The 22,340-nt window shown below is 34.3% G+C and overlaps 4 protein-coding genes across 9 annotated transcripts; 3 read left to right on the forward strand and 1 right to left on the reverse strand.

Annotated features, from left to right (window-relative positions):
- The first annotated feature begins 459 nt into the window (after nucleotides 1–459).
- LOC109855836 (methyltransferase-like protein 13) lies at nucleotides 460–3,725 on the forward strand. Its single transcript, XM_020430483.1, has 8 exons — nucleotides 460–678; nucleotides 763–885; nucleotides 1,113–1,329; nucleotides 1,410–1,628; nucleotides 1,725–1,984; nucleotides 2,071–2,435; nucleotides 2,520–2,701; nucleotides 2,792–3,725. Exons 1-8 carry the CDS (start codon nucleotides 587–589, stop codon nucleotides 3,338–3,340), a joined length of 2,007 nt encoding a protein of 668 aa, XP_020286072.1. The 5' UTR covers nucleotides 460–586; the 3' UTR covers nucleotides 3,341–3,725.
- A 3,072-nt stretch (nucleotides 3,726–6,797) lies between these two features.
- LOC109855835 (SUN domain-containing ossification factor) lies at nucleotides 6,798–18,692 on the reverse strand. Of its 5 annotated transcripts, none has more exons than XM_020430478.1 (7): nucleotides 18,639–18,692; nucleotides 18,137–18,554; nucleotides 17,525–17,726; nucleotides 17,202–17,320; nucleotides 11,230–11,834; nucleotides 9,188–11,079; nucleotides 6,798–9,027 (listed from the first exon to the last, which is right to left on the reverse strand). In XM_020430478.1, exons 2-7 carry the CDS (start codon nucleotides 18,193–18,195, stop codon nucleotides 7,816–7,818), a joined length of 4,089 nt encoding a protein of 1,362 aa, XP_020286067.1. In that variant the 5' UTR covers nucleotides 18,196–18,554; nucleotides 18,639–18,692; the 3' UTR covers nucleotides 6,798–7,815. The 5 variants fall into 5 exon arrangements, with proteins under 5 accessions (XP_020286067.1, XP_020286068.1, XP_020286070.1 ...); XM_020430479.1 differs by having other exon boundaries at nucleotides 18,635–18,675; XM_020430481.1 differs by having other exon boundaries at nucleotides 17,525–17,706; nucleotides 18,137–18,692.
- Nucleotides 14,246–15,763, forward strand: LOC109855837. The gene is made up of 3 exons (XM_020430484.1): nucleotides 14,246–14,823; nucleotides 14,968–15,141; nucleotides 15,513–15,763. The coding sequence occupies exons 1-3, from the start codon at nucleotides 14,728–14,730 to the stop codon at nucleotides 15,714–15,716; spliced, it is 474 nt and encodes a 157-aa protein (XP_020286073.1). The 5' UTR covers nucleotides 14,246–14,727; the 3' UTR covers nucleotides 15,717–15,763.
- Nucleotides 18,693–19,190: 498 nt separating the features above from the next.
- Nucleotides 19,191–22,000, forward strand: LOC109855809 (26S proteasome non-ATPase regulatory subunit 12). Of its 2 annotated transcripts, none has more exons than XM_020430426.1 (8): nucleotides 19,191–19,235; nucleotides 19,715–19,900; nucleotides 19,962–20,198; nucleotides 20,374–20,478; nucleotides 20,556–20,737; nucleotides 20,814–21,038; nucleotides 21,129–21,285; nucleotides 21,502–22,000. In XM_020430426.1, the coding sequence occupies exons 2-8, from the start codon at nucleotides 19,736–19,738 to the stop codon at nucleotides 21,790–21,792; spliced, it is 1,362 nt and encodes a 453-aa protein (XP_020286015.1). In that variant the 5' UTR covers nucleotides 19,191–19,235; nucleotides 19,715–19,735; the 3' UTR covers nucleotides 21,793–22,000. The 2 variants fall into 2 exon arrangements, with proteins under 2 accessions (XP_020286015.1, XP_020286014.1); XM_020430425.1 differs by having other exon boundaries at nucleotides 19,206–19,298.
- Nucleotides 22,001–22,340: the final 340 nt, after the last annotated feature.

Here is a 22,340-nt window from a genome sequence, read left to right on the forward strand (position 1 = left end):
CGGCTGAAACCGTCGTAAAAAATTACAATAGGATGACCGCTCTCAGGTTTCTCTCTGCGCGAACAAACTTCTACTCTCAAGGTTTATGGCAACTCTCACCACCCACTTTTCACCAATCAACGCTTGGTGTCAAAGCGCCAATATCTGCATGAGGGTCCAGCCTAATAATCGTTCATTGGTTGCTACTGGACATCTTTAAGCTCGTGTCACATTACGTATTGCAGATCGCGGATCGGAAGTTAGCCAATCGAGATGTAGCAAATCCGCGCATTTCGTTCCGCTGTGGATTTCCGTTCAATGGGACGTCGCCCTGAGCCTATGTCACACTACGGATTAGGATTGAGATTGGATTGCAATTTGGCCAATCAGAGAGAAGATCACTAAACTTAGGATTGGTTTTCTTTTTTCTAATTGGTCAAATTCCAATCTAATCTCAATCCCAATCCGTAGTGTGACATAGGCTTGAGAGGCTGGTTTTGAACTGGTTAAGGCACTGGGCGACACGTTAAACAATTTAATAACCTCGTTCCTGTAAGACTGTAAAACTGATGATACAAAAAAGAATAATATTTAAAAAATTAAAAAAATGAATCTTCTACCAAAAACACATGAAGAATTCAGTCAGGCAGAATACTGGAATACATTCTTCAAAAAACGTGGCAAAAAAGCATTTGAATGGTAAAGTTTGTATTGCTAATTACAAGTTGTAGATACAATCTTGATTTTCTTAATGAGATTTAAAATTTACTTTGTTTTCTGCAGGTATGGCGAATTTCCAGAATTATGTGGAATACTTTTAAAATATATAAAAAAAAAGGATGACATTTTGATTGTTGGCTGTGGAAATTCTACATTAAGCATGTCTTTATATGATGTTGGTTATAGGTAAATAAAACAAAATGTGTTACAATCTGTGACTTGAGTATATATAATTGGCCTTGTGCCAGTATGTCTCTTGATTGTATATTTCTCTTTTATGTAATGTAATATTTATTTATAAACATGGTCATAATTATGTGTTCAGAGATTATATTACACAGTTGTGTAAATTATATTACATGAGTTTTGTTAGAGTTTTAAATAAATATATTTAAAAATTTACTCTTTTACAGGAACATTATTAATATTGATATATCACATATTGTTATCAAACAAATGCGTGATATAAATAACAATACAAGGCCAGATCTGGTGTATGAAAATATGGATGCTACACAAATGACATATCCTGATGAGAAATTTAGTGTAGTTTTAGACAAAGGCACCTTGGATGCCTTAATGCCTGATACCAAAGAGACAACGATATCTACCATTGATAGATATTTCAAAGTAAGATTTAATTGTTATAAAAATATCTGTTAAAGAGAGAGTATAATATTATTTCTGCTAATAGCAAATTTTAATTTTAGGAGATTACCCGAGTGTTACGTAATGGTGGTAGATATATCTGTATATCGCTACTACAAGAGCATATTCTACAAAAGCTGTTATCATACTTTCCCAGTTCAAACTTTATGTTTCGCATATCGCGATGTCACGAGGCTGAATCAAAAACGCGAATAGAAGAAGGCAGTTCAGTTCCAGTCTTTGTAGTCATTGCTACAAAGTTTACAAAATTGCCACAGACTGTATGTTGCATATCAAAGACATTAAAATTCTTGTCATTCTATTCTTAGCTCAATGAGCAGGTTCAAACTTATTTTTGTAGATTGTAATCTCAATAGGTTTTGGAAATAGCTTTGGTTGATGGCCCACCTGAACGATTATCTTCTACGGAGGATATGATGTCTGCTATATTGTCTGCACAACAATCAGCATTGGTATGCAATAGTCTTCACAAAAGGAATGTCGCCGATGTGGGAGAAATATCACTGGATTTACATCGTCCAGGTGATAAGCATCCACGGTATACCGTTTATGTTCTCGATCAACCACGCATGTGTGGATCTAAAACATATGCAGCTTTCATAGTTCCACAAGGAAAGTAAGTCTGATGTTTTTGAAACAGAAAGAGTTTGTCGATTTATTATACATGATTCAACAAACTTTAGTTTTTGTGATTCTTGACAGAGAAATGGATTGGTTGTTCAGTACAAAGGAAGGACGACAGCAAGTGTTAAAGAGCGCGCAACGAGACAGACTCGCGATTGTAACTTTGCGCAGAGAACACAAGTTTGAAAATTGGGATGCCGTGAAAACTGAATTGGGAGATTGCATTCGTAATTTAGCGCCAGCTGGCTTGTGTGGCAAGAATGATATTCCCTTTTTGTCTTTGGGTCCCGACGTTGGGGTTCGAATTACTCGTTACGAAGGAAAGAGCGACATTAGTGGATCATTTATTGTTGAAGAAGTAAAGAAAGACGATCATGAATTTAGACGGCTTGTGTTTTTGAACAATCCATATGTTATTCAGAGTGAAGCTAGACTAAAGGAAGGTGTGTATTTGTCATAAATTCTTTGAAATTTCACAATAATTGTAAATGATCGTACATTACTGATTAATATAAAATTACTTACAGCAATATCTCGACGTGGTAAAACAAAAAAAGTTGCTGATCCTGGATTTTTAGCTTGTGAACATCACATATATATGAGTGCTGGCGTGAATGCATCAATAGATACAAAGAAGCAGGATGAAATCGCGATTATAGGACTAGGAGGTGGAGGCTTGTGTATGTTTTTACATCATTGTTTCCCTAAAGTAAGTACCATTTATTTATGAATATCATGTATCGAGCGTTATATATTGAAATTGAATGTATTATTTATTTTGCAAATTATTCTCTTGCAGTTAAAAATTACGGCAGTTGAGATTGACAATGCGATGTTAAAAGTAGCTACCGAGTACTTTAATCTTATTCTTGATGATAGAATGAAAGTTGAGATTGCTGATGGAATTCAGTTTATTAAAGACGCCATGGCACATGGGAAAAAATATAAAGCAGTACTTTTCGATATTGATAGTAAAGATACTACTGTGGGAATGAGTTGTCCACCTAAACAATTTCTCGAAATGTCAGTATTAAAAGCAGTCGCATCATGTTTACTCGAAAATGGTCTTTTTATTTTGAATTTGGTTAGCAGAGATAAGAGTTTGAAACAGAAAACGAAAGATGATTTAGCTTCGGTATTTCAGTCGATTACTTGTTACACAATTCAAGACGAAGTAAACGAAATTGTTATGTGTGCCGTAGAAAAACATGATATCAAAGAATGGAGAAACAAAATTAGACTTGCTTTCATCGATTTGAACAAGCAAGCAACTGCGAGAAAATTATCTTCTTTCAAAGAAGCTATTGATACCTCCACACTTTTAAAAAGTTTATCTATAGAATCGTGATCGTTTTGTGAACATAAATGCATATTTTAATTTATTTTACTAAATGAAATTAAAAGCTTGATTTATTTTGTACATACGCATTGCGTATTTTTTGTGTTATTTCTTTCTTGATAAGATTTGTCAGTATTCGCAATGTCAAGCTTCTCAAACATTCTCAAATTCATTGAGAGCAAACCACACGTCACTAATAAAGAACTCACTACGGAATGTCAGCGTCTGTTGAATTCACACACTGCTTATACAGTTAGAGGACAATTGGGAATGAAGAATAAAAAGTTCGACGTACTTTAAGAACTTCATTAATAAAACGTCACACATCAAGAAGTTGAAGAAAATGAATGTAAAATAGTACATCTTGTTTAATAAATTGAAGTAAATGTTTTAATTTTTATTTTATAATAATAGTTACTCCTCTCCCCTCTGATTGGGTAACACGTGATGTTTTCATTATATTAAAACCCTTTTTGTATAGTTCTTACACTCATTTATCTGGTTTTTTATGATTTATTTAATGTGTCCATTGCAAAATGCGCAATCTCCAAGATGCAAATTACTCTATGCAATGCATTTTACTAAGATTAATCATAAACCCAATACTTTAATTAATAAACTCAAGGAGAGATCTCAAAATAAGTATCACATTAAAACATACACATATATGTGTTGTATACAGTATTTCGTCATCATCAATTCTCAAAAATTTTCATGGGGATTGCTCGTTTTGCAATATATGTATATATATATATATATATATATATACATGATGTGTGTGAAAACAGTTGATATCACAATACATATGTACAATCGGCGGCGCAGGTGCCGTAGCACATGAGGCCGCACCAAATAATGCATTTTCATTATTTAAAATATTATCGATGCAGCCTCATGTGCCAAAACATTTGCACCACCGACTGTGTTACTGTATGACTATATACGTGATAGAAATAATTATAACATCGTAAGAGATACATATACACACAAATTGTAAAAGTTTTTCGAAATGTTGGATCAACATTTTTATGATAAAACTGTGTGGTTTTGTTTTGTTATAACTACTTATGTAATATATATAGAACTACGCTCAAACACATCCTTGCGGTATTAAGTTTTTCTAAAAATCGAATCATACATTTATACAAACTACAAATTAATAAAAGTTTGCATATTTACTACATCCATTTTTAAAGAAATTAAATAATTGTACAAATATATATATATATATATGTATATTTCGTAATAGAGACTAGCGTAAGATAATTGTGAGAAAATAACGTAGCTCGATTCTCTGCTCTAAACTTTTTCCGAAACAACATGGTCTACTTCGAATAATCAGTATAAGTATACACATTTGATATAAGACATAAAAAAACTTACAAAGCTGTAAGACATTTATATATCTTACGCCCATGCATCTTTACATCAAATTCGAAAGAGAAGAATAAATATTATGCTCTATGTAAACATTACGCTCTACGTAATAATAAAAGTAACACATGTGGAAACGAGCTTCGTATTTTCATTGTGATCCGCATTGCTTTATAAGGACCTTAAAACCTAATGATTTTCATATGACATTTACTATTCAGTATAACGGAAAGTATATATATAATTATTAAAGTACTTTCTCTCTCTTTCAACAACATCGCGATATAAATATGTATACATCGGATTGAACGTTTGTTAACGCGACGCGTGTGTAACAATAATTTAATAAACCTAGAGATTATATAGTCACTAAAAAGCTCGCAGAACAGCTCAAACATACTTTCCAAGCATAGTTATATACACACTTCACATTAATTTCACTATTTATATATAATTTTCAAATGCACATTAAGTAATAGGACATGTTTCTTAATTTAAAGTAACTTTGTCATTTGTTTAATTCATTATTTCTTTCGCTCAAACGTTTTCCATCTCCTTTTTTTGTTTTTACTTCCTGTATATCTCTTCGTATAATTTTTATTTTTTTCGTATTTTCTCTTCTTGTTTTTTGTCTTCTTACGTTACGCAAACTCTTTTAAAATAGGGATATCACAGCACATTTCTTTATCAAATACAAAAATGCTGGCACAATCGTTGTTAATCTTCGGAATATCTTTTCATGGCATAGGTTTCATAAAATTAGTACATCGACAAAGAAACGTCTGCGTATACAGTTTATATACGTTTATATATAGTGCTATATATATATATATATATATATATATATATATATANCACACCACATCTTTCTAAAAACAATTACTATTAATTAACTAATTAAATCATACATGTGTAACACAGACACATACACAATCATACAAAGATTCATAAAAATCCGAATAAGATCTCACTTCTGGTGCGCTGCGCTTTTTTTTCTTTTTCTATATTCTGATGAAAGTTTATAATCTGTACAGATCTTTCTATTTAAATTTTAATAATATACATATATAATCGCATTTTACTATATACTGAAAATTATATAAAATTTTTAGTATCTTGTATGATGCAAATCATATAAAACGAGAAGTTCGTTTCCCTGAACAAAAAAATGAATATATACGTATTTCTGCATAATTTATCGTTATTTCAAAAATATACAATTAATTTTATTTGATATACTTATTATTGTTGGAAGACGAGAAAATGGCAGAAAAGAAGTATGAGAGAAGAGTAAAAACAACATACTATGACAGATGTAATGAGAAACGCACACAAACGCCTAAAATGTTTGATACGCACGTCTCAAATTCTTTCCTATCCGTTAATTTTCTAGAAAACTAAGATAAAAACTTGGAACTCTAGCAACCGGCAAGTTTAGTTTTCTACTTCAATTGTAACGCACTTATGAAGTACAATGCCAATATTTCTGCTTCATATTAAAGCTTAAAGCAAAAGTAATCTCATCTTTAAGACAAATTGTTTTCTTTTGTGCAAACGAGACGTTTAAATTTGATAGGTATATTTAATACGTGGATTCATTTCTTCAACGTGTAATTAGACACAAAAGTGTCAAATACGAATATTTACACATACACGTCTGATCAAATCATTTTTTCTCTTTTTTCTATCTTTGATACTATTTCACGCGCATCACTGAAAATGAAAGTTAATTCACAGAGATGCAGAGATGCTTTTGATGACATAGCTTAATGAATGTAACTACAAAAAAATCTATTCTATTAACGTTCTAACAATAAGATTTTATCCTTCACATTCTCACCTTTTCACTGTCTTTCTTTTTCTTTGGCGAGTGATGTAAGTTAAATAAATTCAAGTAATTTAAGCAAGTAAAAATATGTTCTCTCAAGATTACTAGATATATAATCACTTTGCTAGATATAATCGCCGTTGCGTCTATCAGATCCGTGTGAGCACAAATAAGTGTTCTCTATATACGAGCTATTCTATGTTTATAAATCGTTTTATATGTATTTTTCGGAACGGTGGGATGGTCTCATGTTTATGACAATAACACAAATGCGTCTCATATAGTAATTTTACGTATTTCTTTGCGTATTTTAGTGACCCATCAGCCAAATTAATTACGTATAGCATATTGACTACATTCAGCAGAACCTAGCTTTAGTAGGCGCTTTGTGATTATTATTTGTCAATGGCATGTGTCTATTTGTGCAATAAGTTTGGAGGAATAGACCAATTACAGATAATAAATACAAAGCGCTGAATTATGTTGACAGCTGCCAATTGTATGTCTTTTACTGGTAAGTAAACCATTTATGTTGGTGTCACATAATTTTTTGTCTCAATGTAGCACATTTGTGTAAATTATTTGTGTGAACCAATTTGACTATTTTTCAAATGTGTAACATTAGGATGGCTCTTATTCACTCCTGATGAAATTTTTTTTTCTTGAATTTTTTTCGCGGCATCTCCAAGAATGGTTCCAATTGCTAAAAAAAAAATAATCTGTGAAAAAGTTCAGTTGAATTTTTTTAATGCTTAAAAGCTCCTTTTTCTGACATCCGATCGAGCTGAATTTTTTTACAGATTGTTTTTTGGCAATTGGAACCATTCTCGGAGATGTTTCGAAAAAATCCAAAAGTCGAAAATAAGAGCTAGTTTAGTGTAACATGTGTGTTTAAATGAATTATATATTACATTTAATTATGTATTACAAAAAAGGAAGAAAATACTGTACTCTTTCATCTACCGCGACAAAAAAAAAACAATTGATAATTGTGGAATAAACATTGCTAAGTGAAAAATTACTACATAACATGTCGTAAGTGTATGTAGAGCTTTCTCCAATTCTAGTTTAATTTTATTTTTAATTCCTTAATCACGCATACGAATGTTTATATCTAGTTATACTCACCAGTCTTTTCAATCTTGTTTTATATTCTTATCCTCTAAGTTTCATATTTTCTTTGCTTAATTCGAGAAGTACTTCAATTCGTATTATATCTATTTGAAGCAAATATCAAAGCTTCAATTCAGCCTGCTTTAATATAGTGGCAGCTCTACTTCAATCAGAAAAATTTCCTTACCATTTTCTTCAGACCAGTGCTCTTCTTTTCTTTTTTATCTAATGTAGGTGTTGCGCTACTACTTCTCGATTCGTCGCTTTCTTCAATCAGACCATTGGCCGCGATGCCATTGGTATTATCACCAATAGTCTGCAAACGCGTAGGACTGGATGGAGAAGATCTGTTGTTCGAATGTTCCGAATCTCGTTCCCACTTCTCGGATGTAGAACACGAAGTGAGCCTGTTCTTATTTCTCGTGCTCAGGGCAGTTTTCATGAAGGATGGCGAGGTCAATTTTGTGTTCTTGAGGATACCACCAGTCTTGAATGAACCATTTTTCGATGTGTCAATTTCTCGTTGTCGAGAAATCATAGTTGATCTCTCGATCAATTCATCCGTAATCGTCGATGACAAATATGACTCATTCATTTCGTCGACTCGACAATCAAGTACGGAATTTTGTCGCGCATATTCCATTTCAGAGATTTTATCCGCGGAACGTTCTTCCATTTTCGTTTGTTGACCGTTGTCGAAACGATCAACAACAACGGTTTCGAGTTCGTAATCCGGCCTCTTGCAGGTTTCTGATGTAATGTTCAATGTAGATTTCTGAGGAACTTGTTGCTTGGCGTCGCTATTGGCTATTTTAGTTCCTGCTGCGATTGCTTCTTTCTTGCGCTTTTTCTTCCGCTCCTTTTTTGTTTCGTAAGATCGATCATCTATCATTAACTCACGATATGTGGTATTTATGTGAGAGGCAATCTCGCTAGGTCGTCGCTTCTTTGTCTTCTTTATCGCGACGTCAGAACCGAAGCTCTCTGCACTCTTTCGACGCATAGTACCTTTTTTTGTATCGACTTGAAGTTTTTCTTCTTCCTCAAAATCTTCTCCTCCTCTACAACAGTAGAAGATAATGAAGAAAATAACAACAATTTCCAAGCAGATCAGCAAGGTATGTTGGATAATCGTCGATATTCGACTGTCACGATCATATAGAAGAGTTTCGACTGATTTGGAAAGTGCAGCGATTTCTTCTTTTAAAGCGGTGATCTCCTCTAATCTCTTGGCTTCGCGCTCTTCACTCTTTCGAGACTCCTCGTTCATAGCAGTCAGTGCACGTTCCAACGAACGCTGCATTTCTTCGACTTGCTTTTTGTAACGACGACTCAACTCCTCCAGATACTGTCCGCTGAGTGACATGTTTCTTTCTAACGTCTGAAAAAATATAAGTAAATGTAATGTTATATATAATATATTTGTTATAACGTATATTCGAATATAAAATTTGATTCTCTAATATAAGTTTTCTAATGAATATTATTTTAAAATATTTTTTTCAAAAACATTCTAATACAAATGTATAATTTATTTTTACTTTAATTCTGTTGGACAATCGGAGAAAAACAGACTCCTTCTGAGGCGCGGTAGTCGCAGTGGGCTGGGTCATTGCCGAAGCGCTAGAAGACACGCCATTTTGTAAATTAGCCGTGTCGCCCTCCAGATCTTTCAAGTCAAACAATGTATCCAGTGTGAGATGAACTTCTTGCTCGTTCAAATCCTTTGTTTGCTTACTAATTTGCTCATTACTTTCTGATTTGTCTGTTCGACCTTGCGTGACAATCTCAACACTCTCCGTATTAGTCGAAAGGGAATCTTGTTGATCAAGATTTGACGAACCGGTGTTTACAGTTTGGGTTGTCATTTCAACATTAGTTCCTAGAATTGGCAATTCCTCGACAATCTTTAAAGTCGCAGTTGGATTAGTAAGCAGCTGTGGCGGAAGAGTCGTCAGCACTTCCTGCTGTACCGTCTCCTCCGTCGACTCCTTACTAGGTTCTAAATTCTGTACGGAAGATTCTCTTTTTAGATCCTCTTTACTTAACGTCTTAGTAGGTTTTATCTGTGCTGCCAAGCTTTCTGTGCTGACGTAAGTCTCCATGAATGCCGTATTGTTTTTTTCTGATTCCTCACTAATGTTCCGTCGAGTCTCTTTAGGAGGAGCGGCCAATTTGCAAGCGGGAGAATCCGAGTCAGGAGTACATATAGTGGACGTTTGATGATAAGAAGTTATCTCGTCGTTGTGATTCGTAGTAGTCTTCTTGAGTAAAACGTCCTCTTTAATAGTGTCTTCGGAATTATTTACAGAAATTTCGTAACTCATGTTCATCACCACTTTGCGCTCCTTCGTTGCCAAAACGTTGCACAACGCTACGATATATTCGGGTTTAAAAACTGCAGCTAAAAAAATCGCGCGAAGATCTTCCGTCAGATTGAAATGCGTTGTAACGTCATGTTTTATTTCTTCTTCCTTTCCCTGCCATAATGATTCGATTTCCACATCGTGAAGGCCGCATAATTTGCTACGTCTCAGCGTAGTGTTCATCAGATCAATCTTGAGCAAATCATTCAATTGACGATCTCTGCAACTAACCAACTGGAAAACGCTGGCAAACTTATGATCGGAGCAATTGTCGCAGAAAATCGTGTATCTGGGTGTCATACAGGTCGTGTACGAGCTATCCAAAATATTATCATCATCGATACTTTGCTGGATCTCCGTGATATTGTTACCGGTGAGGTCGCTAGATTTCACCAAAACTTCTGCGGCCTTCTTCACGATACTCAGCACAGCGTCGCGCGCACTGCCAAAGAGATTTCTTGGTGGATCACTGTCTTCACTGTCCAACAACTCCTCTTCGTCGCTGTCATCGTCGTTCTGCTCATCCGTATTCGTTTCTTGTAAAATCTGATTCTCCGTCTCGGTTTCCAGCACTTCGAACTCGCTGGTACCGTAAGCGCGAAACAACGAAACAGGACAGAAATGTTCCGACCCGTAGTGCGATTGAAGCTCTACTTTAATAAATTTACCAAAGAAATGAGGATGTAAAGCAAAGCTCTGAATGTCTTTCACGTCTTTGGCTGTAAACTGACCGACCGAAATCCAATCTTTGGTCGGAAAGCGATCACTCACGTAGACAGAGAAGTCTTTGGGCGATGAGCTAAAAAGCTCGAAATTCGCCAACTCAATCTTCTTAGCTTGAATTGCTTCACAGAGTTCGACGACGAACCAGATGCGCGACGTACAGGCGTTGAGCATGTATTCGTCTCGTGTGGATACCAAAACATTTTTCGCGCTACTTGCTTCGGGGTTAGCCGCCACGATCTTGGCTCCGCAGTCGGGAGAAGCGTAATTCTTGGAACGGATCTTCATGCCACTTACACCTCGTCCTGGACTACCCGGAGTCTGTACGGAGGCATTTGGATGAGCTACAAAACAATTATATAATAATAATAGAAAAATCTCTATTTTAATGAAATAATATCCAATTTAATGCTCTTATTTTGCATCTACAATATAAATTTAACTTCCAAGGTCTTAGAACTTTTAATATAAATAAAATTGCAAATAACACTCACTTTTTTTCTTCTCAGCCTCTTCCAAACGCTTCTGCGCCCATTCACTAAAAGATGGTATATCTTCATGCGGATCAGTAGGACCTGAAGTAACGAATCCATTTATAATAACTGCCGCAGTATCGTCTCTGCTACCACCGACCAATTGAGCTCTCGCTGCTGAATCGTTCAATTCCGTAGTAAATGTGTCATCGGTAACTTTCGTAGGCAACTCCATCTGACCGACTTCTTCCTCGACTCTAAGTTCCAAGTCGTCCCCGTTCTTCTCTGCCTTGACGACCACAGCTTCCGGAATCTTCTGGGATCCTGTTTCTTCTGAGATCTTTTTTAAAACGAGTACTTCCTCCTTATCCTTGAGAATATCAGTATCATTTGGTTGCTCCGTGGTCTCGTCAATAGTCGGTGGTGGTGGCATCTGCGTCATCGGCATCTGCGTCTCTTTCAGCTGTTCGGATTGTCTCACTTGATTGCCGTTCAACAATGACGAATTCGTAACGGATGACTTTGAAGAAAACTCCCGATCAATTTTTGGCTCGGCTATATTTTGCAACTCCGCTGCTGCGGTGTCAACCAGCGTCAACACCACCGCTTGGCCAGTCTCGGAGATTCTGTGAAAAGAAAAAAAAAACACTTGTCATGTTGCGCGAAGTTCATCTCTCTATCAAATCAACTTTTACAACACTGCAATAGTATATACTTTTGTGCTTACTACTTATTCCCAATAGTTTTGTGTGTTATAGAACACATCTTTTAATTTACGTTAATTATACGCAGAAAGGAATAATTACGAGATAATGGATAAGTGCTTTTTATTTTACAAGAACTACCTCTAAACCTAATCTACTTTTTTTCTCGTATATGTAAGTAAAGTCCAAAATATGAGATAACAAGATTTATTGGAATCAATCTATTTTACTTATCAATTTGATCCTTTTCAAATTTTGAAAAAAAAAGATAACACTATTTCAAAAAAAGCCAGTTTTTTTTAGAGTTACAACGAAGACATCCTTGTTAACGTTTCCTCACCGATGGTAGAAACACGTGGGAATGTACCATAAGACTGCCAATGCAATCAAATAATAAACAGCTGCTTGAAGAAACTCTATAAATTGTCCGGCAGAATTATCAATCCAGTTCAGAGAACATCCACCGTTGTTATTCTTGACAATGGCCATGACCTTAGAGGTTGAAGCACTAATCTTACTACTTTACCATTATTTTAATCATTTCTATCTCTTGCTTAAGTCTTATCGTAATACTGTGACGTTCGCTATATAATTTTTTTTACAAATATATCACAAGTAAGAGAGACACAATATTTATTCTTGATGACGATACACATGCTTAGAATGTTATTGTACAAGTAGTACTCGGTAATTGAAACTCTGGGAAGAATATAGCAAAAATGTACACTCTTTGTCACGTAGCACTGAAGTTTCACCACCAAACACATAAGCTGTAACGATCAAATTCACATCAAATTCAAATCAAACGTTATCTTAACAAACAATTCGAGATAGCTTAGCTATATGCCGAGCAACGTAAGCTGTAGATATTTGCAGATTGCATACATTAGCACTGCGCGACAAAATCGGTAAAATTGACTTCCGCCTACTCCTCTGCTTCCGGACGATTATAGCCCTATTATGACAGCAGTTTCGTACGATCGACTTAATGTATGTGCATTTAATCGGAACGAATGGCGTATTGTGAACGAACACTCTCAGGTGAAGACGATGACACCGCTAATAAAAAGTAAAAGCTTCGATCGTTTCACGGTCTGGCAAGTATCGATCAACGAGCGACTGCAATACTGTCTTATCTCTATAAATATGTCCCCGCTATTTCGCTCGCAAACACTAATTTGTCTGAGGATCAATCAAGAATCTCTAACTAAATTAATCGAGACATAGCAGGTAAAATAATCATCCGACATACCGAAATATAGAGTTGCAGTGATATCTACACACCTGGCAACAAATAACCAATAATGATTGTACTTACAGAAGAGGAATTTGGAAAATAATAAATAAAGAAATAATTATTTTTAATGTATATATTAATTAAATGTATCCCTTTCAAAATTAAGACAATTTTACAAAAAATAGCTTTGTTTTAGCTCGTTTAAACTAGTTTCCCCCTTAAAAAACAGTAATTTCGAACAACTTAATACACACGGAATGTCAACGCCCATAATGTAGTATTTTTTATATCGCAACACGCAGGGGAAGAGAGAGAGAGAGAAAGTTTGCAGGCGTTACAAGTTTCATTCACAGTTCACAATCATTTTACGTAGGCAGACCGAATGATCAACAATGCAGCATTTCCTGTTTCTTCAAGATGTAAGCTATTATTAACTTTACATTGATCACAAGAGTTCATTTACATCTATACACAGATGGTCCTTCTAAGTGAACTCAAAAAATTTTCATTTACTTTTATAAATGATCACAAAAGTAACATGTACATAATGACAATGATGTGGAAGCGTCATACGCAAAAATTTAAAGGTTTTGTTACTATCTATCTAGAAATTTATTAAAACTGTATTTTCGTATTTCTTCTTATGGTGAGAGAACTTCTTTCTGTTAACACTAATGATGAGAATAAGAAGAAAAAAAGAGTGCTCACAGTGAGAAGGAAGAACTCCAAAGAAGTTACGATCAATTAAGAGAGTGGACGAGCGTGGCATCTAATTAGTGTAGGCGATGAACAGTATTATTTTCACGCGTGGTTCCTACTCGGATATATTTTACCGCGAAGAAATATAAGGAAACAGACGAAGAAAAGAAATGCCATTTTGAAGTAAAATAGCAAAAAAACTCTATTATGGAATTCTACTTACAGAAAATAAATATCACGCTCTTGGCTGTCTCTTTTTCTATCTATCTATCTCTCTCTCTCTCTCTCTCTCTCCCCCTCTCTCTCTCTCTCTCTCTCTCTCTTTTATAAAATATGCAAATCTATGTATACGTGTGTATAAAAAACTTGATAACAAACATCCGAAGTAATTTAAAACTTTGTTGTGACAAAACTACTGTTATTCTCGTGTGTGATAAACTCATATGTTACTCGAAACATAAGTAAATGCAAACTAAAAAAGAATTGTTCTGTGTTTGCGATTGGAAAAAATATATTTTTTGTCTTTCATACGACTTACAGAACTTGTTAAAATCGAGTCGAATCGGTCGCCAAAATCGGTTCGCTTTTCTGCCGAATTTTAGAGAACAGATTGTCCCAGTTCTTATGGGACGATTCGAGGTTGAACATCAAGAACAATTGTAATGACGCATTAATGCATCACATACATTTAGCGAGAAAGTGGGGACTTCGTGGGTTTAATGTTAGTCAAGTGTCATACTGTGATACTGTGACAAGTCAGTAGTTGAACGGAACAAATTCTTGAAGTTGGCAAAAAATATCTCTTTCGGATCCGATTATTGAACTGATTACAATACGTTTACAAACGGAAAAAGAGTGCAATAAAGTGAGACGTGAAAAATGCCTGAAGAGACCACTACTGCTGCATCGAGTTTTTTCACAAGATTGAAGGGATATCTTAAGAAAGCACCGTTTTTTTGCAAAATTGTCGAATTAGTAAGATTAAATTCTTGGTTTCTTTTCTTAAATTTAACTAGTCGTGAAATTTTCTCATATGAAGAAGAGTCGTGTTCAAACTATTTCAAAGAAAATCTCGATTGTTTTGTGTAACAGAAATAATACACGATAGAACGTTTTCAGATTCTTTGCGTCATTGCAACGGGTTTGGTGGCAGGACCGTTTCAACAGAATCACATACGTACGGATGATATCCATCATATAGCGTTATTTCATGTGGCAGTATGCGGGTATATTCTTATAAACGCGATTCTTATAATGAGCCATTTATTGGACGAACAAATTCCGAAAAAAACGGTACGTTGAGAAAAATGATAAAATAAGAGAAACTCGGTTAAATATAATAATAATTTAATTATAATTAACATTGGCAAAGAAAAATAATCGACGAAAAATAAGCGTGGATAATCTATAAAAGCCACTAAATTGTTGATATAAACAATTACACGTACACAAGTTAGGTAATTTTATTAAAATTCCAACTTCCAGTGATCTTTACTTTCCAATAAGTTACTTGGATTCACTTTCTTTGAAGAATTCATTGACTTCATCGTTACGAATTATTATAATTGTATTTTCCTCTGCTAATATAATGCGACTTTCAAAGTTGTAGCACGCAACAATAAATAACGAATTAACTATACTGTTCCATTTATCGTGTTTTACAGGCTCTTATGTTTACGACGATGGGAGCGATTCTGTGTTGCACTGCTGGCCTCGTTCTTATTCGCGACTGGGACAATTTGTCGACTAATTTAATTCACGCATATCTGGAAGAATACAGCAATCAAACAGTAGCGGCCGGTTCTTTCGCAATCTTGGCAGCTCTGGTATTCGCCATAGATGCATATCTTACCAACAAATACGAGTGATAACACATCCAATTTTAATCACTGTCTCGCTATCGCTATAAAGTAAACAATCAACTGCTTTGTGTTATCCCCCGCCCCTTATTTCAATAAAAGAATATTATTTCACTTATCAAGTTTTCGAATGTCTTTTTTTTTTTTAACTATTTTTTAATCTCGTAGGTGTTTTTGTTAATTCTAATATTGTTGCTATGTAAAAATAATACAACAATAGTAATTATATAATTGAATAAACTTGTGTAAAAAGTATGCACGTTTGTTTTTTCATCACATTTCAACACGTATTTTAGTTGTGTTCGTATTGTCTCGTCCTGTGCGATTTCTATCGCGAGATCGCAAAAAGGAATCGAGTCCGTTCAGGCGTTCACACCGATAATCGAATGCAAACTGACTGATCCGGCGACCTCGCAGTACGATACGAAGGCGTGCTGCGACCCTTCCGCGCTACTACGTTGCACATACATACATACAATTTTCTTCTTGATCTGTTCTGTCATACCGCTAGCCTACTTCCATCCTTCTTCTTTCCTCTGTTTTTTTCCGTGTTGCCAGGACTTTCTTCTTTTCTCATCTTTTCTAATCTGCGTTTTTCTTCTTCAATAAATTCCCACCTGGTTCATTCACTCCTTTCCTTTCTTCTTCCACCTCCGTACGTTCTTTCAATTATAATAAAACGCAACACCAACACACTGTGCTACGCACCACACGTGCTGTAACACGTACCTATGCGATATGTGTATCGGTCGTCAATCAAGTGTTTACGCGCGCAATAAAATTTCGCGACTGAAACTCATTAAATCAGACGCCGGATTGCATGCATGTCCGCGATTTCCCTAATTCGCAATTCATATACGTCAGATAGACTTGTCGATTCTCGCATGACTTGTCATTTTCACTGAACAGCGAATAGAGCGAACTTTTTTACGAGATTAAAGAAGACTCAACCGCGAATCGCGCGAATAATGTAGTCTGACGTTAACTTCACACCCAAAATCTAATTTGTATACGTAGCGCGCACATGCCGCGTGTTTTCCTGAAATGTCATTTATGCGCGGAAATACCGTCGGGAAGCCTTTTAAAAATTATTCGGTAAACAGCTGAGATTTAACATCTAGCTCTCGAGAATGAAACCCTAGCATTCTCACAATAGAAAGACTGTCTTGTATTCTCACCTCATTTTTGTTGCGATGTGTTCGTAAAAACTAATATTATATTTAGATAATAAATAATATATTTAGATAGTAGCACAATCAAGAAGAAATAACAAGTATAAGGCAAGTAAGACTTAAAAATTTCTCAAATTAAAAATTTCTGTTGACAAATAACATTCCTACGTATACAGACAAGTTTCTAAAGAAATTTTAACTTTTAAATTTACAGACTCATGTAATTTATACTATTTTTTAGATCATTTTTCTTTATTAAATATCACATAGTTTGTTATATTGGCTGTCACAACTAGACTATTTTAAATCAAATAGAACTCACCCTTGAGAAAGATTAGGCTGTTGGATAAAACTTTCTGGCAAAACATCCATTTCTTTTTCTTCCTGTACATTGTCGTTGGTAATTGACTCAAAACTAGCAGAGATTGTGGAGGATTTAGTCTACAAGATAATGCAAGATAAATTAAGTCATATGTATTGTGTATGTATGTGAATTATGCGTGTATTATTACAGTTTGTACATATGTAACGTACTATAAATCTCACATACATAATTTGTACATACATAATACATATGTACAAATAAAATATAAATAGATAATTGCTTATCTTGCAACAGAAGTCCAATTGTACAAATTGTCTTACCAGATGTTTTTCATTAGTATTGAATGATGCCAAACTTTCTGTTTCAGTGTTTAATGTAGTAGATGACTCAAAATTTTCATAATTATCATAATTGAGTGTAATGTTGTCATAAGTCATACTGTACGTATCATTCTCTTCCAGATGAAAAGGGGTAACTTTTGCTTGTGCACCTTCCAAAGCTACTATAAGAAACAGAAGACTACTGTAACATAAAATTGATATCAATATATTAAATATTGCAATATTTATAAATTTTCTGCACATGTTTTATATGTTATATAAAAGAAAATTATATTTAATTGCAATTAAATGAATTTGTAGTTTAATAACTCTTCTATCGGACTAGAAAAATAAAGCAAAAAAGAATAAAAAGTTTTGTTCTAAAGTTACTTGTTATTGAAAATTAAAGAAATTCGCACTAATCGCAAACAATTTATTTGAATATGTGTGTAACATGCAAAGAAAAATAAACTTAGCCCAAAAACTTGGCATCTTGATTACAAACAAAATTGTTTGCGGTGATTGTCACATGATCTGATATTCGAAAGTGAGACATTCAAATATATTTCTCATACATATATAATAATATACTACTATATATTATATATTTACCTCGACACTATCGATATCAGGAATAGCGCCCAATATAGGCGTAACACGCTGGATCTCATCCTTTTCTTTTACGAGACAGCGGCGTTGTCCACCACATCAGGAGCAACTTGTTCGAACGTTGTTGATTTCAAACACAAAGATACTATTGTATTATTGGCGTTTCTGTTATTAGTATCACTGTATATCACCGATACCGACATCGCATTGATGATGGTGTCGATACCGACGACCACCGACGACGCGCTGCATATGTACCAACACTCTTACACCACTACACCACCACTACCAAAGCGAGCTAACTGACCGCTGACGTGGTATAATTGTCAAAAAGCTTCTGATGTCAAGTAAATATGCGATACGCCTGTCGAAGGCGCTTAAAAAACTTTCACGAACTTTGATCGACCGAGAAGATGCTACACTGAAACAGATCGTTGGCGCGTGCTCATTTTTTATGTGCAAAGTAATACTATTATACGAACTTACGCATGTACAACATACATACACGCACCAATACGAAGTATCGTGATTAGGTGAGAACAGCTGATCAGCTCTGCGCATCGTCGCGATCTCTTTAAGGTTGTGTAAGCTGAAAACACACGAAAAATCTTAAACCCGTATCAAGCACTGCATTAAGAGTTGTGATTTGGATTGAAATTGAACCAATCAGAAGAAGAACATCAAGCTTAGTGAATTTTGCTCTGATTGGTCGAATTTCAATTCAATCTCTAATGGCGCGTTCAGCAGCACATTGTGATGTTCGTCAACTATTGGGCATAACTTGCATTAAGCCTATGTCACACTACGGATTAGGATTGAGATTGGATTGCAATTTGGCCAATCAGAGTAAAGATCACTAAACTTAGGATTGGGTTTCTTTTTTCTGATTGGTCAAATTTCAATCCAATCTCAATCCCAATCCGTAGTGTGTCATAGGCTTTACGGTTAACGATTTCAGATTCGCCAATGATTAACGACCAAATCTTTGTTGCTGAACGCGACCAATTCCTTACAGGAGTCTGATACAAGCTTAACACTTAAGTTTCTCCATTTTTTCCCCATATCGTGATAATCAATTTAGAACAGTGTTTCTGCACGCGCGGTGAGATATTTTATACATGTTATTTGTATTACATTGAACCAATTGTGATTTCAAATAAGTAAAGTGAGTACGATCTGATGTGAAAAACATACAAATAAATGTGAATGTTATATAATTTGCACGTAGAACAATAGTATATATATTTTTATATGTGTGAACTCACATTGTGATTTAGTAAACTTTGGATCATTTTAACTGACAGATCTTATATGAGAAATATGTGTTTATTAATTTGTTCTTTTATTCCTCAAATGAAAACCCCCATGTATTTTTATATATTTTTTGAATTCTTTATCCTATATCTATAATATACTGGCCTTGTAGTATAACCTCTTTCTCCTAACTAAGATAGAATACATAGTAATGTCACAAGGATAAAAAGAATGACTAATATATATTTGAAAGAGTGTTAATAAAAAAAAAAAATTTTATATTATTTATTTTTTTGATGATTGTTTCTTTGTGTGATCAAAATCTAGATATTGTCAAAGAGAATAAAAATGGCAGACACAGCAATGGACAACTCTGGTAGACTTGTAAAGATGGAAATGAATTACAGTAGTGCATGCGATACAAAAATTCCAGAATGCAAGAAACTTGCTTCTGAAGGAAAGCTCCACGATGCTTTGGATCAATTATTGGCTTTGGAAAAACTTACCAGAACTGTTAAGTATAAACAAATTATATATGTGTATATGTTATTAATTTTATTTTTGACATTTTTAGAGTGCCGATATGCCATCGACATCAAGACTTCTGGTAGCTATAGTTGAGATTTGCTTAGAAGCAAAAAATTGGTCTGCACTTAATGAACACATAATTTTATTATCAAAGAGACGTACTCAGCTTAAACAGGCTGTTACAAAAATGGTTCAAGAATGTTGCACTTACATAGACAAAATGCCTAATAAAGAAGTTATGGTGAAACTAATAGAAACACTTCGTTTAGTCACAGAAGGAAAGGTAAAATACATGTGTATATATACACATACTCATATATTAGTAACTTATATGAACTGATGTAGACTAAAAATTTCTAGTAATTTAAAGCCAGTAAAGTCTCTTACGTAGACATATTAAAGCATGTTAAAATTATCACTTATAAGTGTTAAAGAAAAAATTTATTCTATATAATTAGATATATGTGGAAGTGGAAAGAGCAAGACTTACACATCGTTTAGCTAAAATAAAGGAGGCAGAAGGAGACATTACAGGTGCTGCGGCAGTAATGCTTGAATTACAGGTATTCTTAGAAATTTAACTAAAGTTTTAAACATATTGCTTGCAAACCGAACATATACTAAATAACATATTGCACAGGTGGAAACATATGGCAGTATGTCACGACGAGAAAAAGCTTCTCTTATCTTGGAACAGATGAGACTCTGTTTGGCAAAAAAAGATTTCATGAGAACACAAATTATTGCTAAGAAAATTAATATTAAATTTTTCAGTGATGAGAATGATGAAGAAACTCAAGCTCTGAAGTTGAAATATTATGAGTACGTGAATCGTTTTTTATTTCGATTATTATAGAAGTAACGGTGTTCGCAATCAATTTATTTTCTTTTTTCTTAGTTTAATGATGGAATTGGCTCGTCATGAGGGATGGCATCTGGAACTATGCCGTCATAATCGAGCAGTATTAGAGACTCCTACGATTCGGGACGATTCAGAGAAAAGACATACTGCACTTTCTCGAGCGGTCTTATATCTTGTGCTTGCTCCACATGAACCGGAGCAAGCTGATTTGACTCATAGATTACTTGCTGACAAACTTTTAGATGAGATACCCACATACAAGTAAGATAATTGTACACACTAACCATTAGAAAATTTATTCGCTCGTATATCTTTTTTATCTTTCTCAAAGAATATGAACTAAATTTACAGGGAATTACTACGTTTATTTGTAAATCCCGAGTTAATAAAATGGTCGGGATTGTGTGAAATTTATGAGAAAGATCTTAGAGCAACTGAAGTTTTCTCTTCCTCAACAGAAGAAGGTCGCAAACGATGGACAGATTTGCGGAATCGTGTTGTAGAACATGTAAGTTCTATTATAAATATGCTTAGAACAAAAAATTCAAAAATATATACACAGAGTTGAAATTATGTATGTCTTCATGATTCTCAACAACTTTACTTCCGTTTTCTGTTTTTTATAGTACACAGTTCTGTTTTATAAGACTTGCATTTGAACAAAAAGCGAGCGAAGGACAATATTTTTTTGTTTATTTTTTTATGTGTTGAAATTTGTTTTTAGAACATCAGGATCATGGCTAAATATTACACCAAGATTACCTTAACTCGTATGGCTGAACTGCTAGATCTTCCAGCTGAAGAAACGGAAGCCTGTCTTTGCAACTTAGTAGAAACTGGAATAATCAGCGCGCGTACAGATCGTCCAGCCGGCATAGTTCGTTTTACTGGTACACAAGAACCAGCTGCTCTCTTGGATACATGGGCTGCTTCTTTATCGAAATTAATGAGTCTTGTGAATCATACAACACATTTAATTCATCAAGAAGAAATGTTAGCTGTTGCGCAATCTTAAACTTGGTATGTGAAATATAAATAAATCACATTAATATGTAAACTACTTATATATTTTTTCGTATAAACTATTTACTTTTGTGTTACTTAATATTTTTTAGCACATTTGTATACATATATAAATTCATGAATTTGTTACCAAATTAACTAATTCTTCAAGTGCATTTTGAATCAAAAATATGTTAAAATAAAATATTTCTCTACACTGACTACAATTTAGTTATACTGTATATATATTTAATATATATATATAATTTGTGTGAATATATATATATATATATATATAATTCTTAATACTCTTTCAAATATATATTTTACACTTTGTTTATAATTTATTTTAATACTGATGGCGATGAATTTCAAAACATAGCCCTTGTTTCCTGACACAATATGTATTACGCTTTACGATCAATTACGATATTCAGTAATCAAACGCTTTGGTAATGAAAATTTCCATCACCTCAACCAGATTTATGTGAGACAGTCGCTCCCATATGTCAACGACTATTATAAATTCACAAAAATACTCTCTGTTCATTGAAAGAATAT

Source organism: Pseudomyrmex gracilis, unplaced genomic scaffold (assembly GCF_002006095.1).
Source record: "Pseudomyrmex gracilis isolate BER0280 unplaced genomic scaffold, ASM200609v1 scaffold_99, whole genome shotgun sequence".
Classification (NCBI taxonomy): domain Eukaryota; kingdom Metazoa; phylum Arthropoda; class Insecta; order Hymenoptera; family Formicidae; genus Pseudomyrmex; species Pseudomyrmex gracilis.